At 37.8% G+C, this 20,720-nt stretch overlaps 1 protein-coding gene across 3 annotated transcripts in view; it reads left to right on the plus strand.

The window, feature by feature from the left end:
- Window positions 1-2,689: 2,689 nt before the first annotated feature.
- The window catches only part of SPAG6 (sperm associated antigen 6), a 30,092-nt gene continuing 12,061 nt past the window's right edge, over window positions 2,690-20,720 (plus strand). The window contains exons 1-4 of one of the 3 annotated variants that reach the window (XM_029961917.1): window positions 2,690-2,785; window positions 9,505-9,671; window positions 13,169-13,352; window positions 19,898-20,103. In XM_029961917.1, the coding sequence (XP_029817777.1) occupies window positions 2,695-2,785; window positions 9,505-9,671; window positions 13,169-13,352; window positions 19,898-20,103 (648 nt within the window). In that variant the 5' untranslated portion in view covers window positions 2,690-2,694. Of the gene's footprint in view, window positions 2,786-9,317; window positions 9,424-9,504; window positions 9,672-13,168; window positions 13,353-19,897; window positions 20,104-20,720 lie in introns of those variants that run through there. The other 2 variants (XM_018075825.1, XM_029961918.1) reach the window with 2 other exon arrangements.

Consider the following 20,720-nt stretch of genomic DNA (forward strand, 5'->3'; position numbering starts at 1 on the left):
AGTTCTGGTTTTACCAGCTCACAGAGAGAGATCCCATTTAGGCAGGCTTCTTGCAGCTCAGCATATTTAAAAATGCAGAAAGTTTCTATTTAAAGAAAGCAATCAAAGTGTCAAGCTAACTTCCATTGCATTGCATTTCTTCTTAAAATAATTATTTGATGTAATCTGGTTGGTAACTACTTCAGAACTGATGTCTTACTTGTGCAGAACAATTAATCAGTTCAGAGGCCCAAAACTTCCTTCTGCACATAGCTGGTGTTGGTCTGAAGGTTAATTTCACAGGGATCAGGCTCTGTGGAAATGTGCATTTGTGTAGGTTATCCTTCTTGGCTCTTTCTGGTTCTGAGCTGCTTTTCCACAGGCTTTAGTTTTTCAGATGCTGGAAAAGAGGGGAGTGTCTGCAAATATGATGTTTCCTATTACAATTTGTTTGAATGGACCATAAATATTTTACCATCTTTTGCACCTGTGCCTTTAAAAATACTGTGTAGTTATATAGCTGTTAGTTTTCACCTTTTCTGTATGTGCTAGATACAGGTTTTAAAACCTCCTCCTAAATCAAATGTCATTAAGTGTTTTTTTTTTTTAAACCTCCCACTAAATAAGTGATTTGGTCCTTTTATTAAAACCCTTGTACAAATATTTTGAGACATAGCTGTCTAGCACATCATTGATGTACCTTTTATGGTCTTGAGCACTGGAGCAATGATTTAAGAAAGATGTCTATCTATATGTATATCTCTGTATAAATCCATACATAAAGTGATTGAGGGGCTTGTTTCTTATTCTGGTGAATAGGAATTCTAGCCATCCTTTATGGAGATCACTCTTTTAAGAAGATGGGGAAAGTCTTTGCTGTCATTTTATATTAGCTATAGGAGTTAGGGGCACCTTGCAGGGTTCTTTTGTTGGATCTCAAAAGTTGTCAGTGCTTAGTATTTTGCTGGCTGTCGCAGAAGGCAAGATTACAGTGACTTTTGAATTGGAACAAAATTGAGCCCTTAAGAATTCAGACTGGTAGCAGTGAAAGATCAGTGCTCAAGGAATAAAGCATCTGATCCCATTTTAGAAGTCCTCCTTATAAATACTTAATGTCTTGTAAGAAAAATAAATACTAGTTTGAGACCTTATTCTTTGTGGAGGTGTTCTGGACACCATGTTAACATCAGGAAAGATGGAAGTGTATTGAAAAAGTAATTCTCTACTAGGCTATAAGCCCTGCTTCTGTGGTATTAGACCAGGTACAAGCAGTGGTATTGTTGCAAATTTGGAGACTGCAGCCTGGAGGGGAGCAAGTAGCCAGGATCAGAGGCAGGAGTTCCTTACACTGGCTTGGCTGTTGAGAAACCTTAAGGTACTGATATTGTATGACCTGTAAAGAAAACGCCTGGGAGGCTGGAAAGAAGGTCGGAGAGGGCCGACAGGAAATCCACCTTTTTTCAGGGCATCTCTCTTCTCTCATCAAGTTCTGGAGCTGCTTTTCCCACTGAGCAGAAATCCTCAAAGTTGTTGTAATGAGGGAACTGGAATCTGTCCCTGGACTTTGACACATTTACATGGCACTGGCTCTGTCCTGGTCAGGAATGTCCTGGGGGGTTAGTGCCTGGGAGCTTAACAGCTTTCTGGTGGCAGGGGTGTTCAAGGAATGATCAGAGAAATTCCTTTGTCTTGGAATTCATTCCAGTATGTTTTCCAACTCTCTGGCTGGCTTTGATAAAGTTGTTTCTTATTATTAAATCCTACTATGAATAGTAATTACAGGGTTTGTCATTTGAACATTTAATTAGTGGATACTTTGAAAAAAAATCTCCTCCAAAACTTCTAAAACTTTTCCATTTAGTAAATATACATGTGAAACAATGACAATCTTGTTTCTGGAGGCCTGTTGACTAATGGGAGAAGCTACTTTGATAGTAGCAGTTTTAAACATACACTTTAAAAATAAATCTATTCATTTGGCAGCTACTGCTCATGAAGTTTGGTACTAGAATGCATTATTCAGCTCCACGCCCCCTCATCCTTCCAAAATTCAAAATCCTAGAAACAGACTATTTTCAATTATAGTGGCAGAACTTGGGAAAATTTGAGTTCTCTTTCTTGCACTGAGATTTAGGCAGCTGTCTGTCTTTTAAAAGATGTAGGAGAAAGCCTGAGCTGGTTCTAATATGTTTCTAAGAGTGGTAGTCACCGAGGGTCTAATTCTTCTTTGCCTTTTGAAGTGCAGTGAAATCCATTGAAATAGCATTTTGTTTTGATTTTTTTTTAGAGGCATTTACAATTCACGTTTAATACTTAGAGTAAGACTTGAATTACATCTGGGTATTCATTTTTGACTTATCTGACAGTACTTTATTTATTTATTTATTTTGCACTAGAATATATGGTGATGAGAATGTTGCTTTTAATATGTAAGTTATTTAAGGCCATCATTGTGATTAAGAAACAGTTTAGTCTTGCAATTTAGCCTTTGACTTTAAAGATATTACAAGATCAGCTCTTTAACCCTTTTCTTGGGGCTAATCACATTCTTAAGCATAATGGCTGTGGAAATCATAGGGAAAGCTGAGTATGGAACGTGGAAAAAGAACTCTGAAGCTGTGTGGTACAGCAGCCTGTGTGCTGGGGCCCCACACACCTGGGTTCCCTTCTCTTTGCTGCTGCGGTGGTTTTATCATCTAGGGCAGATAACTTCAAATGTGGTTCCTCTGCCTTACCTACGTGCTGAGCAGGCTGCAGGGTTCCAAGAAAGTTCCAAAATGTCAGTGTAAAGGAAGATCCTTTCCCAGTGAGTCTCTTCCAGCAGTCCTTCCACTCCATCAGCCCACAACCCTGAACCAAGGTCTCCTCTCCCTTATGCTTGGTATCAAGCTGCTTCTGAGGCCTTATACTTCAGGACTGAACCCTTTTCTCTCCTTACCTTTGAGCATTTTCTCTTGTATCTGTTCCTCACCATGCTGGCAAGAGGCTATAGCTTGGGGGCAGGGCTCATCTGAGTCAGACTGGGGCTCCACCACAAACCCTTGTGGCATGGCAGATTGTCCCCTACTTTGTGGTCTGTTTTTATGTAACTAAAGGGTGATTGGCATCAGTGTTAGGTCTCTCATGCCTTCAGAGCTAACTGGTGACAGGTTTTAAGAGCTGTATTTCCACGTCTTTGGAGTCATTTTAGGAGCCTTTATTATTGAGGAAAGGCTGTTCAAATCTATTTCCCCTCCTCCAACGCAGTCTTTCTGCCCATCAACTTTTCTTTCTAGTGTACATATCTTAAATGTACCATTTTTGAATGTGATAATTGGACACTTGGCCCTGTATAATTAGGATCAGACTCTGGGAAGCAATTTTAGGATATAGTTCCACATTTTTCATAATGTTAAAGAATGTGCTTTGATAGGACAGTACTTTATAGAAAGCTTACTGGGAGAATTTGGACCTTGAAAGTGGATATGCATAACAGACTCCAGTGCCCCCATGTAGCCAGTTTCAACACTGGGGTTTGTGTCCTCTGTTGTGAAGGATGCATACAGGGTTTTTTTGTTTGGTTTTTTTTTGGTTTTGTTTGTTCGTTTTGTTTTTTTTTGGGGGGTTGTTTGTTTGGGTTTTTTAAATTATTTTTATTTGGAGTTAAAAGTTTTGCTGAGCATTGGTGACAGGAGAAGTGGGAGAGGACTATGCAATGTGGCAAGAAAGGCAAAAGGTTGTCTTGGGAGTTGTAGCAGATCAGGTGTGGAGAGTGGCTTTCCCCAAGGCTTGATGGTGGTACCTGATGAAAAGAAAAAGGAGGCTGTGTATTAAGGAAAGTACGAGAGAGATGGAAGGAGAAGGTAAATGCAGCTGAAGCTGGAGGACTTGGCTTTTTCTGTAACTCAATGAAATGGAAGCTCAACTGCTCCAGGATTCCTCCTCTTCTCAGTCTCTTGTCCTGTTTGGAGATTTGCAAGTAAAATGTCAAAACTGGAATTTGTTAGAAACTTCAGTCTCATCTTAACAAGTGGCCATTAAAAAGAAGCAGCTCCTTGTGACCACCTTGGTTTTGGTGTGTCTGTGTAGGATTGTGTGGTGGCCACTAATACCCCCTTGAGAGGTATTTTCAGAAATTCATCCTCTTGGAACAGGATTAGTTATGCTTCATTAATGTAGAAGCAGGGTCTGGCATCTAAGGAGGAGAAACTTACTGCTCCTCAATCCTTCAGAAATCTCCAGTCATACTGTCAAACTGAATCTGCATTATGTCCCACACCATCTGGTAATTGCTGTACGAATTACTTGATTACCCAGAGTCTCTGTTACCAAATCGTATTCATGTTCCCTTTGATCTTTGAAGGATTGTAGTTGTGCTGTGCATGGAACTGTTGCAGTGAGGAGTCCTTTCTCATGGAGAGTCACACTTGAGGAGTCTGTACTTGAGACATGCATACTGTGTTGTCTCTGGAAGAGGCTGTGTCGAGATGAGTGAGTGTGAAAATTCTCTCTTACTACTCTTCTGAGAAATTTGTTTCAAGGAGGAGACTTAAAACTCACTGCTATGCTGCTTCTAACAAAGGGTAGTTGAAGATAGGGAGTTGGGGTGAGGCAGAAATAAATTTCCATTGTATTTCCTTGTTAAATCAGCTGAATTTGACATGAGGAGCTCTGAAAAAATGAAGCTGATATGATAAATGTATGAGTACCAGTGAATGTTCTTAATGTAAGAGGTAGCAAACAAAAGTGATATGTTATCTTTGATCCAAAACATAAATTAGAAGGACAGAATCTTCAAGACAAGAGGGAGTCCAGAAACAGCAGTAGTGTAGAATGACTTTACTCCACATTTTAAAACAGAAATAAACTTTCCTTTAAGGAAGGAGAATAGGGTAGGAGTGGTCATCTTCAGGTGTAGAAATGGAAAGAATTTCCAATGTAGTGACGTTTCTCTGTTTTGTGATTAGTCAAGTTTGACAAGGATTTGATGGGGATGGGAGGAGGGTAGAAGTATTCTGCATGGATTCCAGGTGATTTTCCCCAAGAAATCAAAATGACCAAGCAAAGATTGCTCTCTCCAGAATAGTGACTATTTGTTTGGCTACAGAAACTTAAAATTAAAAAAATTTGGAACCTGCTGCTGCCCTGAGTGATTTTTTTTTTCCCCAGATAGGCAGCAGCCAGCATTTGCTTGCTAAAAGAAAGTACATCAGGCCTGTACATAACAGCTCCACTTGAGAAGTGTGTGATTCAGCTTCTAAAGTGTGTCATTCTTTAAAACAAATCTGAGTGGGAAACTGAGGATAGAAAGAGGAATCGTTCCTTGCCCAAGGTCAGCCAAGGTTCTGTGATGCAAGAGAGAATATTTGGCAGTAATTCTTTGTTACTCAGTTTCTGAGTGCTAGTGGGAACTCTTCCAAAACAAATCTTGTCCAGTGGTCTAAATGCCTTATTTTGTAGTTTACTATGCGTGTGGTTGCCTTTGAATTACAGTTAATGAATTTTCTACTTCTGTCACAACAGACTTATTTGGAAGAAGACCTAAGAGTTCTAAAGTTTCAGCAGCAAGACACTGTTACTCCCTGATCTGTATGGCCTTGTTCACTTGGGTGAATGGTAAAGTAAAAGGAAGTTGTTGGAAGGTTCTTGCCTATTTTCCCACTCTAAGATAATCTTAGATACATTTGAATTTAATTAAAAAGGTTGATAGGATTCCTGGCTTGGACCTCTTTGGAGAAGAGGGGTAGACTTTGCTGTAGACAGGATAGTTGACAGGAAGAGATCAAATAGAGGAGCTCACCAAATACAGCTGTCTCTGGGAGAAAGAGCTGGGCTGGGGCCAGTGCCAGAAAGCTTCATCCTGTTTCAGGCACATCTGCCCTTTTCAGCACTATCTTCAAAAGTCATAGAAGGGAAGGTGGATATCTTTCCTGTAGATGTTTTAGTGGAGACTATAGAATCTGTGTAGCTGTTTCCATGCTCTCAGAATTAATTCTTTTCTTTCTAAGTGCTGTAAAGAAAGAAATACTAGGTTTGCTAAAGATATAAAAATCATGACAGTGATAAAAACTGCTCAAGCCTTTGGTCTCAAAGAGTAGTTGGAGATGATGGATAGCATTTCAACACAGAGGAAGAAAGTGGTTTTAAGAGAAGGTGGAAAGTAAAGGTAAAAGCTTTCAATTGTGTTCAATGTGCAGGCATAATTTAGGCCTATGCACTTCTCTCAATTCTCAGTTAATTTGATGTCAATATAAGGCTTGTACAACAACAGGAATTGATTTTTCTTCATCTTGTTCCTCGAAAATTCTTGCTATGATAATTATTTGTCCACTGTCTCTTCTCACATTCAGACATCATTTTAAGAAAATATAGTCTCCTTGAGAATCAGCACAGTTGCTATTATTTCTAAACCTGTTTTTTTTCCTAACCTTGTTGTAGCCTCTTGTGCCCTTTCTTCAAACAGTAACTCCCATTTCACGTTTCATCTTTTTCCTCACTTTAAGCTGCACCAGCTAAAATAATTCGCAGTAGAACATTTTGTGCTGATGCTTAAATGTTATCACCCAACTTTACAAAGTCTATACTGCCATGAAATGAATGGTATTGGTGATGGGGAGGCATGCTGCATGGAAACATTTCCAGACTCAAGGCTTTTTACCCCGTTCTAAAAGTGAAATCTGTATCAACTAATCTTGAAAATACAAATTATATAAATCTCACATTTGGGACAACTCGAAGCATATGTATGTGTAAACTTTCTTGTATGTGGTTTTACATTTTGCAGTGTGTAGGTATGTCATTAAGACCGGAAACATGTCACATGGTCCGGACCTAACTCCTGGGTAAAGTGATTCTAGTCTGTTTAAATTTCACTGGATTTTGAGACCATCACCAGAACTGACATTACGAGTTGGACACATCCTGGTTCAATGTCCCAGCCATCAGGCTCTTGGCTTTTTTAGGGTCAAGACACTGCACACTGAAGTGTTCCTTTCTGTCTCCATCAACCACTTCTAACAGTCTCTTTTGTATCAATAAAACTAAATATTTTTCTCCCTTTTTTAATTTATTAAATAATCTTGTTTCATATTATATCAAGTCAAGGGCTCAAATGTAATATGTGTACACTAAATGCAAATGAACTACTTCTAACTCTTCCTGCTTTACTGAAATACCTTCAATGTACACAGAGTCAGAACAGCAAGCATGAGGTTCCCTTAGGAATTTCAGCAGCTGTTTGACCATGCAACTGATGTTAGAGGGAAGGACAAGAAATGCCCTCCCACAGAGGGTGCAGATGACTTACGAGAAGGTAATAGATGATATACAGTGTTGGCCCCAACTCGTATGTTTGTTTTTACTTTTAATTTGTCATATAAAGTACTTAGTGCATTTTTTATATGAAACATAACTTCCTAATGAGACCATACCTGCTATTTGGGGAGTTTGTGAGAAGATGTCAATATGATGACCGCATTCTGAAGTAGTGACTTCTGCAAAGTGCTAAATGCATTCATGTTGGTCTTACAATACTGGAGGATCTGTCTTTTGTCAGTTGTACACGGGAGGCCTCTTTCAGCTCCCAGTGGCTTTGACAGAAGTGTGAGCAGGTGCCAGCTACATTGCAGACCTGTTCCATAGGTACTACACATACATGTTCAATTAATGCATATTACAGAGCCCTATTTGGTGCTTCTGTAGTGCTATTAGACATCACAATTTAATTTTACTTTTCTCTTTTTTCTTTTATTGTGTGCCCCCCTGAGACCTGTTTTATTTTGACTTGTGAACATGCTGGGAGGCTGTACCTCTCATGACAGTGCAGCTTTTGTCTGGAATATTGACTTTCCCACAAATTCATTAGTGGGCAGCATGGCCTCCACAGTTAGTTTTTCCACATCTGCACTCCCAGCTCCTTCAGAGCCATGTATAGATTATTAGGTTATTTTCTTCTTTCTTGGAGCAATTGGTTTTGATGTAAAATAAAGGTGAGAATTATATTGCTGCTCAACTTACTTTTTTTCCCTTCCTTTTCAGTGTCCTTCTATATGGAAGTATGCTATGGGTGTAATTTCTTATAGCCTCCATCCCTTTGGACTATTCCCTGCTCTGAGGTCCTCAGCTTTTCTTTGTCATGGTGTGCCTGTTGAACACCATGGTGTTACTTTCCATTAGGCAATGATCCCCTGTTGTGGGACTGTCACACTAAAAGACCTTTGCTCACTGCTAATAACCACAAGAGCCCCTGGGGAGGGAAGTCTTGCTTTCCTCCACAGTCACCCAACTAAATCTTTCCTTTTGTTACCAAAAAAATGTAGTGGAAAGGACTGAGAAAGCTGATATGAAGATAATGTGTGTAGCTCTGAGAGTTCAGTATTCTGTTGTAGCACATCTGTGTTTTCAGAGAGCTCTGCTTTCTGGCTGAGGTATAAAGTTCTAAAGTGTTAATTCATGCAGCTGGCTGGTAGAGGGAGAGTACATTTGAAGAATCACAATACAAGTGATTTTCCCTTCCCAGACCTTAGAAATCACATTTTTTATTTAACCAAGTGAATCTCATTTCTATCCTTATTGAAGAGCCTTAGTTTAACTGTAGAAGGAGCTTCCAGATACAGATTGGTCATCTTGGATCATCCTTGTTGCCTTTCACTGAACCTTTTTCAGTTCTGCTCTACTGGAGGGTATTAAATGTAGGATAGTGATGGTCTCTGCTTTGGCCTCTACCCCTTTCCAGATAATCCTGAGCACCCTGTGTACTTCTGTGGGTAAAGTTTCTTCTCTGCTACTGAACAAGAGCTGGTATCTCCACATGTCTGCTCTCACATTGAGATCTTTCTTCTGGTTGGTAGTAATCTGTTTGGGGTCCATCACTGCATATAAAAGGTTGGGGTTGGGTTTCCTGTTTGAGCTCCATTTCACTTACCATTTTGTTATCCAGTAATTCAGTTTCTAGTTCCTTATAGTTCCCCTCGCTGGTACTTTCATATTCTTTATGCTTAACTGATACACTGTGAACTCATCAGTGGAAACACATCATAAAGATGATAAGAAAATCTTCGGCTCTTCTGTCTGGAGTATAATATAGTGTGGATTTTGGTCTCCAAGTCATTGCTTATAACAGATGAAATGTAATTTGGTGCAATTCAATGAGAGGTTCTGCTGGCATGATAAATGAGTGACAAGACAATGTCTTCTCACCAGGACCTCTGGATGGAGTTTCCCATGAATATGTGAACGTGTGCATTTTATATATGTTTGAATATACCTTATTTTCTTGTTTAAACTTTAAGATATGTATTTTACAGATATTTGAATACAGCTTATTTCTACATGTGACTTTTTTATATTTCAGAATTGTTTTGTACCTATGAAAAATGGTCAGAAACAGTCAGCAGTGCTATTCAAGTGCCAACTTCATTTCAGCGGAACACCTGGATTTCCTACATGTTCTTATTACCTGGAAGAGTAGGTTTTTATGAATAAAGGCAAATGTTTAGAAAAATTTCTGCTTACCAAATGGATTCTTTTCTTCTTGCTGTAACTCAGGTGTAGTGTCTTTGCTGAGACCTCTTTTGCTGGATGTTGTCCCAAGTGTTCGACAGACTGCTGCCTTGGGTCTCGGGAGACTTGCTGATTATAACGTGGACTTGGCAGAGGCAGTTGTGAAGGCAGGCATTCTTCCACAGCTCGTGCGTTCATTGCCTGAGGAGAATGTAAGGCATGATTGTTTTCTTAAGTAATATTTTTTTTTAACTATTGCACAGGGAAGGGGAAATCTTTCTGTATCAGCATCTGTTGTTATTCTAATATGACATTAAATGTACTGAAGTCAGAGCAGCATGTGTGTTTGAACCTCTGCGAGATCATTGTGTGCCTAAGTTTGACTTCAAATAAGCTTGACTTTAAAATATCGTATTACTGTTTAATGCACTATAGGAAATACATTCACTGCACTGAAATGTTTTTAAAATGTTGAGTGATGCTTTGTAAAAGCTCTCTCTTTAAAAATGAGACAATTTGAAAGCTGGGGGGGTAATTGACTAGGATTTGTCAATAATACCAGACAATTGTAAAATACATATAAAAAGCCTGAACTTCTGTAATGAAATATTTGATATCTCCAAACATAGGCTTTTGGAAATCTGTAGCACGAGAAATATCAAACCACTGGCATAGAAAAATATACTGAAAGGCTTTCATTTTCATATTTGTCAAAACCAAACAAAGTATAGTCACAATTGCAATGCAAATACATCTGGTGGTCTCTTTTACTCCCTTTTACACATTTTTCTTCAAACTCCATGTCTCCTCCAGCTTTGATTTTCCAGTGATGCTAACCTAGGTTAACAGAAATACTTTCTAGTAAGGTTCCTAAAAACTGGAGAGAGACAGCTGAGAGTTAAGTGCACTGATATCATGGCCATGCTAAGGCTGCACTTTTGATTTAGAAGAAGTAGGTTTTCAATGGAAATACAATTTGGAAAGCTGTATATTTTAATTTTCAATCTTTTGAGGAAAACGTAGATGTAAGTACTCATTGCATATTTTTTGTGCATATAGAATCATTAATCATGGGGGAAAAAAAGCTAAAGAAAAACTTTGATGGCAAGATACTAGGGTAGTATGGAAAGAAAGTTAAGGTTTTAATTAGACAAGTTTATAAGCATTTTGATTATTTTATTTCTATTTTTAAGGGAAGAAGCGGAACAAAACTACCCTCTGTGTTGGTTTGGAAACTATCCCCCCACTACAACTCAAACCTCTCACTAAATTAGCTGGAGTACCCTGATTTATTTCTTCCATGTTACTGCCCATGCTGTCACTACACTCAGATAGCTGTAATTCAGAATTACTTGGGGCAGCAGCAAGACTAGTTTGAGGTCATGGAAAGCATAATATGCCTTGGTGACTGAGAGCAAGTGAAACTCATTATCCAGTTCATGCAGAGTTTAGCAATGCATACAGTTTGCTACTTCCCATAGGCAAAAGAAAACATTTCCATTCCACTCAATCTTAATGTATCAACATCTATATTTAAGGATGAGGTTCTTTGAGCACACAATGAATACTATTTCTACTGATTTATGGAGAACAGTTACAGGGTCACATCCCAGATCAATGTTTTATCAATTAAACAGAGCAAAATCTGGTTTTACAGTGTGTTTTGACTGTTGCCTGTGAATATGATTTGTTTGTAAATAATGTGTTTTGAATAATAAAAACAAAGAAGTGTTTTTCTTTGCCAGGAGCATAATTACTTAACAGAAATAACATACCCATATTTGCACAGACATAGACTGATATAAAACAACTCCATTGAGTTCATCAAAACTTGGGGTATCTTAAATTATCTGGGAATTTCACCATTTTTCTGTTCTGTTTCCCTTAACCTCTGTTCCCCCTAAATGAGGTCTAATGCTTTTCTTGTAAATTATATTTAATGTACCTGCTTGTAGGTACATTAGAAGACTGGATTTTTGGCATTAAGGAATTATATCATTACTGGTAAACTAAGGAAGGTAAGGCCATGTGTTTGAGCACTGGAAGATGACTGTGCTTGTTAATCATTAACAGGCTCTCTGATGTGGTTTTAGCCAATGCCAGCCATCAGACTACTCAACAATGCCTGGACATGGTTTAAAGATAACACAAGGCAGGGACAGTTTCCAGTAGCATAGACAAGGCCATTGTGCTTTGAGGAAAGAGGAGTTCAGGTGGATGAATGTGATATGCTGTGTCACCTTCCTTCAGGGCCAGGGAGTGGCCTGGGTCCATTTTGCTTCCTGTGGGGCCATTGCAGGTACTTCTTTGTTGCCATACCTTAGTGCTTTAGATCAGACTTTTGAAGGTGTTTGGGCACCTTACAGGATGCAAAAAACCACTGACGTGGTTCTTTGTTTTTCTGGACTTGATCCAAAAGGGATGTGGGCTTTGCATTGTTTAAATTTTGGGTATACTGACAGTAGGAATCTAGCACTATAAAGTGCCCAGGCTCCCTGTGCAGAGCAGGGGAGAATCGATCGTCTTGGGATGAGATCAAAACCAGGTGGCATGTGGAGGAAGAGTCCTCTAGAGCTTGTCCATAGGGATGATCTGTCAATGGCCAGGCTGGAGACCATACTCTGGGCACATGGACATAGCAGTAGGTTACTTGTGTCCCCATGAATTTTGCCGTTCATGAGGGAGGAGAGCTGTCTCACAACACAGTTTTCTCTGGCTGGAGTACTTTAACCAGGCTCTAGATTTTGAAACTATAAGGCAGTGGAAGAAACTTAATGTTCAGCTTCCACACCCCAATGAGAGTTATGAAACTGCAAGAGGAGACTGGAATGTGGCTTTTGGGGAAAGACTTTACCTGTGCTTTTAGAAGAAACTACAACTACTGCTGCAGTTTACATGGGAACCCCATGACTGTGCAGTGTCATACATTAAATATGCATGCTCAAAACATGTATTTGGTCCAGCACTGAGGAGGATGGACAGAACTGAGACAAGAGCTTAGACTTGCTTGCACTTATGACAGAGATGCCAAAGTGCTTAGTCCTGTACAAAATGAGCTGTTTCTGCACACATGCAGGAGTAAAATTGCAGGCTGCTTGGTCAAAACGTAGGGTCATTCAGTATTGGGTGTTGGAGGGATGGGTTTTCAGGATCTTAGCTGTGGACTTTAGGCAGTATTTAGGCATTTCAGGATTCAGATCCTAAACCCTTTTATTGGATCTAATGCTTTTAGCTTTCTGTTTGTGAATGTAAACATTGTTTTCTCGTAGAGATGTTGTGAGGGTATCTGCATTAGAAATTGTGATACCTTGCTAGTATCACAGATGGGTAGAATTATTTTAGGAGCTTGCCCTGCATAACCTGTGTAATCTGGTTAAATATGTTAAGAGCTATTGTTTTTGCAGCTCTTGTCGTTCACTACTCACTTGAACAAACAGACTTATCTAGACTATTATCTTTTCCCCATATCCTCTTAGCTCTCTCATTTTTTCTGTTTGTTTATGCACTTACTGTAGATTTTAGATTGTGAGCTGTCTCAAAGAACTGTAGGTTTGTTGTTTATGTGATGTCTAGTGGTCCTGATTTGGACTGGTATGAGATATTGCTGCTACTAAAAAAGTCTAATTTAGGCATGCCTGTACTGTATTATGCTTTGAGCTACTTAATGTTAGTGAAAGTTTGTTTGTTTTGTTTTTTCTGATTTGTCTAGCGTTACTACAAGAAAACAGCTGCATTTGTGCTAAGAGCAATTGCTAAACATTCTCCACAGCTAGCTCAGGCAGTAGTTCAGAGTGGAGCACTGGAAACACTGGTGATTTGCTTGGAAGACTTTGACCCTGGAGTCAAAGAAGGTGCATGTTGGGCATTTGATTATATTGCCCGACACAATCCAGGTAACAAGTTTCACATGTTATCTTTCAGATTAATGTTATATGATAATTACAATAAATTGCATGATTTTGATAAATAGAATAAGATGCTTTTTCTTCTGTTCTAAAATTCTAAATTTGAGATGAAACCCTAATGTAACTGTACCATTCCTACAGTGCTGTACCTTTTGTGGGAAACTGGCATATCTGACACCAGGAGTGCCTGGTTGTGAGAAGTGCTCTAAGAGGAGATGTGTTTGGCCTGCGGCCAAGAAAGGACACTGCTTTATTCATCTTCATGAAGAAATTTCTGAATCTTTATGTATTGTGTGAGTGTTACTGCAGAACAAAGGTTCTTTTGCTTGACATTAGTTCTTACTTTATATACATAGTGGAATGGACAAGCCTAGGGAGAAGCAAGTTTCATTCAGCTTACAGCAGTGTTTGCAGGATAAATAGGCCAAATTCATTGCAATGACTATATTATCATTAGCCAGTAGACCACACTCCTCTCTGAGAGTCAGGAATAGATCCTAGGAATCCAATATTGAGCAGTTCACTGCTGTCTCACAGGCAGTTGTATAACGCACTGGCGGTGTCATGTTCCTATTTAAAAGCTGATCCACGTGGTTGATAGTTCTTTTACCAGCTATTTATATAGTTCAAGTAAAAGTTTAGAGCTATGAATCAAAGAACTGAGGGAAGAAACTGCTGTCTGGAAGGGGTGGGAGAAATGGCTAGGGTTCATATTGTTTAAAATTAAACTAATTCTAGGATCATAACATTAACTCATGCTTTTATACTTGGCTCTAAAATGTACATAGACTGTGAAAGTGACTATTTCTTTAATCAATACAGACTGTTGGACTGCAGAAGGCATGAGGGATTCCCCCTTCCCACTTAGAGGGTTAAAGTGCTGAGACAGTCTCCAAAGTTGTTAGCACCTTTCTAACAGACTGCATTTTCTGGGCAACAGATTAATTCTTGGGGCACCTCTCTGGTAAAGATCTTTTTGTCTTTTGGTCACCAGGATTGAATCCCACCCTTGGTGGAAAATAATTGTTCCTTCCATCTGAAATATACTTATTTAAATATCAAAAGTGTTCATTTGTGTAAATGTGTGTAGTGTGTCTGTGCCTGTGTTACTCTTAACATAAACATTTCTGCAGTTTTGTTATGTCAGTAAATCAATATTGACTCACTTCAATTACCCTTCATGCTATTCACTGCATGAATGCTGATGGATCTTTAGGGTGATCCAGTTCACTCTGTGACAGCATTGTTTGCAAAGATGGAGGTGATGTGGGGGTATTGAAGACTACAAATTCTTCGTACAAATTTTTATTCCATGGTTATGAATAATTTATTCACTGATGGTGAATGGGTGCATACCTTATGTCAATTTACGACAGCAATAAGAACAGCATTTTCAGAAATTAGGTTGAAAATGTGCTACCAAGCTGCAAGCATGAGGACATAGACAGATCACTAGATGCAATCAGTGAAAAAAACCCAAGAAACCAACAAACGAAGCCCCAAAAAACCCCACTGAAAGATCCCTGGAAAAATTGTTCTTCCTCTGCCCAGCTACAGCTAATTTAGAGGATTTACCTTGCTTTATAACACAGTCACAGGAAGTCTCTAATATGATTATTGAAAGTAGAGGCGTTATACTGAGAAAAGATCACTCTCTGTATGGTATGTTTCTTACACTCCTACAAGCATGCCTTTGCAACAGGATATTGTTGGAGATGGGATACAGAGATAAGTGAACTTGTTCTTATCAACATCTGGTTGTTTACTGTTCAGGAAACTCTGGATTAGACTCAAATGCTTGTGTTGACAAAATTTGGCAGTTATAATTTTTTGTCATTAACTTTCTGTGGACACATAATGCAGCTTAAAATAAAGCTGGGTGTGAAATGGTTTTCCCCACCCATAAAAGGTTTTTCAGTTTCAAAAATTGTTTCAGTTCCAAACTGGGATAATATTGAGACTTTTTTTCTCTCTCTTGAAAAAATTGGGGGATAGGGAGATTTATTTGGCCCAGCAAGAAAAGTTCAATAATTACAACATATCTCTGGGATGTATGTGAAAGACAGATTAAAGTTCTGATCTGTGTTAGATAGGATGTGAACCTCTGTCTTCCTAAGTGCAATCAAAGGCTCCCAGCATTCAGCTATAACTGTTTGCAGTGGTGAGGGTCTCTCTGCTTTTAATCAGAAATTCCATCCATGATCTGGTAAATCTGCTATCTAAGAACTGCAATGTATGTTCCATGAAAAGACTTCCATTTTGAGAAATCAAGGATTTTCTTCTTTTTTTATTTTTCCTGATGGAAACATTCTCTGCCTAGCAAGTTCTGTACTGACTTCATCCAACAATCTCTTTGTTTCTGTGAACAGATGTCTCCCGAAGGCTTGTGAGATTTTAGGTCAAAACAAATATCTCATGAGATTTCAAGGCACAAGAAATCCTGCCAGGTCAGATTTCAAAATTTAGGAACTGCTCTTGCAGTTCTCCTCATTCTTGAAGAGAAGTTCATCTTTGAGATGAATTTCAGATGCTGATCTTAACTCCAAAGTGTACAGATCAGTGTGCTGTAATTTTGCCATTCATTATTTCTAATATTTGTGTTTAAAAAGAAGTGTAAAGTGTTTGAAATATCATCAAGTCCAGGAAAAATATTTTGTAAACTTTACTTATACCATATTCAGTTACTTTTAAAATGCAAAATTCTTTTGTTTGAAGTATGCAAATAATTTGGCTTTCCATTTTCTTTGCCTACATTATAGGTGTAATTTATTAATTGTCTCACACCTGTTTCAGTATATTGTAAATTGGTAGGAAACCAAAAAACCCCACTATTTATACTCAATCATGTTGCTGAGAGCAGAGTTTTGCTCATTTTTCTCTCATACAGTGGTACACTTTGGATCATAGTATAGCTCAGCTTGGAAGGGACCTTGGGAGGTCTCCAGTCTAGCTTCCTGCTCTAAGCAGCATCTGCTACAGGATTAGACCAGGTTGCTCAGCTCATCAGTGATTTGAGCCTAACCTCCATCCTTCTGATGAAAGGTTTTCCCACTGGTTCCAGTGGAATCTTTAGCACTGTGGTTGTAGTGGCCTCCATAAACCTGTGATTTGGAAGTGCAGCCTTTGGGCTACTTGTGGGGATTAGAGTCTTCCTATGTGGCCATTACATGGTCACACAGTCCTCAGAAAAATACAGTGTTGGTGGTTGATTTGGTTAAAACATGTTGTTTCCTGTGGATACACCTGCTACCACAGCGGGGGCTGTTTGAGAACCCTGGTCTGAACTGAAACTTGCACTTGCTCCCAATCAAAGGTTTTGCTACTGCTCCACTATATGAATGTGATATTGTTCAGAGCCAATTTTCCTTCTCTAGGACTACCTGCACATTCACTTTCTCACCCTCATCTTTTTTCCCTAATATTTTTTGCTTTATCCATACTATTATTGCCAACATATTAACATTAGTTAAAGTTAGGGTTTTTTTTTAACATCTTAAAACAGTTTAGAATAATCCTGTAAGACTTTCCACTGATTTCAGTGGGTATGTAGTTAGGATCTTCACTCCTCTTTGTTAGCTTTCCACTCGTCCTGATGACATAAACTCATGACGAGGCCTCAACTTACTTTGAATTAATTTCTTAGTCCCTGATGAGTACTTTTGTATTGACACAAATCAGTGCAACCCTAGTACAACTTCTAGTTGAACTGGTGACATCTTAAACTCTAAAGACTGTCTTATGAGTCTTTCTTCTACAGTCTTGTCTAGAGTGTCTCCATTTGCTAAAATCTTCTTTATTTTGATCTGGGCAAAAGCAATTAATTTATGGTTGGTTTTGAGCCTTAATTCTCTTGTTTCTCAGCACTTTCATTCATGGAGGGAGTTGAACTTTATCATCATGTAGTTGGACAGGTTCCTTGAGCAGTACTTCAAAATGAAGTTCCACGCCTAGGATTTTCAAAACCTTCTGTGGAATTAAATGAGGTTCATACATTAGTTTTTCTCTGCTGCCTTTCTCCTTTTCAGCTATCAGTCTTGTCTCTGCCCTTATAATGCAGCCTTGGCATAGTATTTGGAAAAGTATTTTTGTAATTTGTTCCAAATTATAAAAAATTAATTTTTTTTGGCTGAATATTTGTTTTTAAAAATTTCTTGTTGACAACTTTGTTCTCTCCTCTAACTCCTCGGTCTTCATTTTTTTCACCCACCTCTGTCTGTGTTTGTAATTGGATGGAAAAGTTCAATGAATCCTTTGGTGTATAGTCTGCATTAAAGATGTTCTACCAAGTAGCAAGGTTAATTGAGCCTTTTCTTGAGGAAAAAAAAGAAGAATTACAATTTATAATAGAATCATTAATACTTAGATATGTAATTTTGGGCTGAGTTTGCAGGGAAATGTCACGGGAAGTTCTATATTTTCTTTTTTTCTTTAGCTTTTCTGTTTTTCTGAGAGTCCATTTACAACCTGTCTGTCTTTTGACACATGGTCCAGCCCTCCATGTGGTAAGTTATTAGCCATGAACCTTATAAAACACCACTGGAAGAACAACCATTTAATTACCCATGACCAACAATAACCATCAGTATTTAAATGATATCAGACTTCTAACAGCAACAGCTGATCTAAATTGAATCAGATTTAGTTAGCTCTTTTCAAATAACTTTTATGGCTACTTTTGCATGCCTGGATGTAGCTGTGACCTTAAAGTATTGCTTTTTCTCTCCCTGCTTGAACTTCATGATTTTAGCTCATAAGGCATCAAAGAAACCCATTCTTCTAATTAGTACCATGTCCCTCTTGACCTCATATTCTTGATATTAGCATCTCCTAGCAGACTGTAGGCAACTGAATTGGTTGGTGTGAAGTTGCTTCTGAGGCACAGTCAGATGGATTAATCTGGACTGTTGGTCAGTAGATCACAATGTATTCCACTTGGTCAGTCTACCAAAACACATCAAAACACAATCTGAAGAAATTGAGTATGGCTTTTTTCCATGAAAAGCTGACAGTGGCTAGTTTTTAGATCTGTTTTTACATACATTTCAGGTACATTTCACTTCAAATTTGTAAAACTGAAGATACAACATTTGAGTTTTGTTGAAATCTTACGGTTTGTATGTATTTTGAGGATGCACGTGCTAAATTTTTAGTCAAATAGTTATTTGAAAAGTGAACCTTTTAGGGTTAATTTTGTATTAGTCTAAAAATTACTGCATTATTTAATATAATGTTGTGATGTAATATTTATATTTTCTTTAAAATATTGTATCATAAAATAACATACATAGTGTAAATATTTGACTTATCACATGTGTGGTTGTAACTCACTAATTGAAAACAAATCCGATCTGGAATGTTATTTGGATATTAATGTAATGATGACATGACTTACAGATTTCATGAAAAACTATATTAGTCTATGTATATTTAATGAAGTATGCTGTATTTTTCTTAGTATGAAAATCTCTTTATGGATGGACTATAAATCAAAAGCTAAGTTAGAGTCTTGAAATACAACAGCCATATGTTGCCATGGTACTGTAAGTCAAGATAAATGTTAAAGATAATAATGGATATGCGTAATAAGGTGTAGCGAAACTGAATGAAGAACCTAATAGATTATTGAATCCCCTATGATTTTTACCACTTTTTCAACACTATTTTAAAATAGCACAGCTTGGTTATAATATAAATTTTGCTTCTGATATTCAGTAATTCTCATTTTAGGACTGTGATTAATGCTGCATACACAGAGAGAGCTAATGAATTTCTAATAGTGTAATTTTTGTCCATGTCAGCTAATCATATGCTCAGATTTTTTTTTCTTTTCTTTTTTTTTTTAATATAAGGTGCAGTTAGTTAAGGATATTGTGCTAATCTCACACACACACAGTATCTCACTGATGATATTTCTCATTTGTCTAATTGTGTCTGATAACATTTTCATGTCATTAAAGTATAAATTCTGTCTCATCCCATGTATGGTAGCAAAGACTAGTTTGATCAGCAAGTTCCATTTTCCCAATCTTTTATGAAAGATAAATTTTTATGTATGTTTTTTGGATTTTTGTTTTTGGCATTTGATCTATGCTAATATCTGCTTACCATTTAAAGAGGGTAAAATGCTCTCTAATTAGGTGGTCGGTAAAATTTTGGTACTTTGGCTTTCTGTGTTGTTGTTAGCCATGCATAAAATGCTTTCCTATTGATCAGTGTAGAATAGCCAGGGTTTAAACAGCTGACATCTGCTTACTTTAAAAAAAGAAAAAGAAAACAGAATAACAAACCATTTCAGCCTAATCTACCTCAAATGTGTGCATGTAAATGGGGGTCCATCTATTGACCTGCATTCTTTTCAGTTGTGGATTGGTCCACACGGTTTATGAAACCAGGAGGGCTGATTTGAAATGCAGATGTCGAGACAGTGAACTACACCCTCCCCTTTTTCCTTTGCTGTATCTGTCAGGGTGAAAAATGGCTTGCACAAGGGTCAGTCACCCATACTCACTTAATTACTTTCCTTGGACCTACAGAACTGTCACAAGCTGTGGTGGAGGCAGGCGCTGTTCCTCTTTTAGTGCTCTGTATCCAGGAGCCAGAAATTGCTTTGAAAAGGATTGCTGCTTCAACTCTCAGTGATATTTCAAAGCATTCTCCAGAGTTAGCACAGACAGTAGTGGATGCAGGAGCTATCGCTCACTTAGCTCAGATGATCCCGAACCCTGATGCTAAACTGAAGGTACATTTAATTTTTTTTAAAATCTCCATTATACCAGTCATTACTCAATACTGAATCAAAGACACTGATGTGCATATTTATTTAGAAGCTCTTGGTTTGGGTGTTAACAAAATGTAAGTACGTAGATGGTGACAAAGAGTTCTGGTCACATTCACAAATTTAGCTACTGGATAAAAACTGCAGCTCTGTAAGGAACAGCTAAACTAGTCTTTAAAGTGAATAGTATGGGTTTTTTTAGAAATACATAGTATATAAAGAATGCAACAGATACTTTCAATAGATAAAATTTGCACATTTCAGTTACAAAAAAGGTTTTGCATACTTAAGATTATACGATAAAGCAGTTAATAGTAAATGTATTGTATTTTAGAATGTACCATCTAATGTGAATAGTTGTTGTCAAAGGTTTAATCACTAGAGTTTAATGGTTAAAAAAATTGTTTCTCAATATAAATTTTCTGTCTAACAGAAACAGAAGGCAACATAAAAATGCCACTTCAAACAAATAGATAAAAAATCCTTAATATAAGATTTGACAGATTCAACTTATGCAAATAAAGATATTTTCTGTAGATTTTACTAAATTTTAAATTAAAGTTTTAAATGGCATATATATA

The sequence above is a fragment of the Manacus vitellinus genome, unplaced genomic scaffold (assembly GCF_001715985.3).
Source record: "Manacus vitellinus isolate BGI_N305 unplaced genomic scaffold, ASM171598v3 scaffold_3_pilon, whole genome shotgun sequence".
Classification (NCBI taxonomy): domain Eukaryota; kingdom Metazoa; phylum Chordata; class Aves; order Passeriformes; family Pipridae; genus Manacus; species Manacus vitellinus.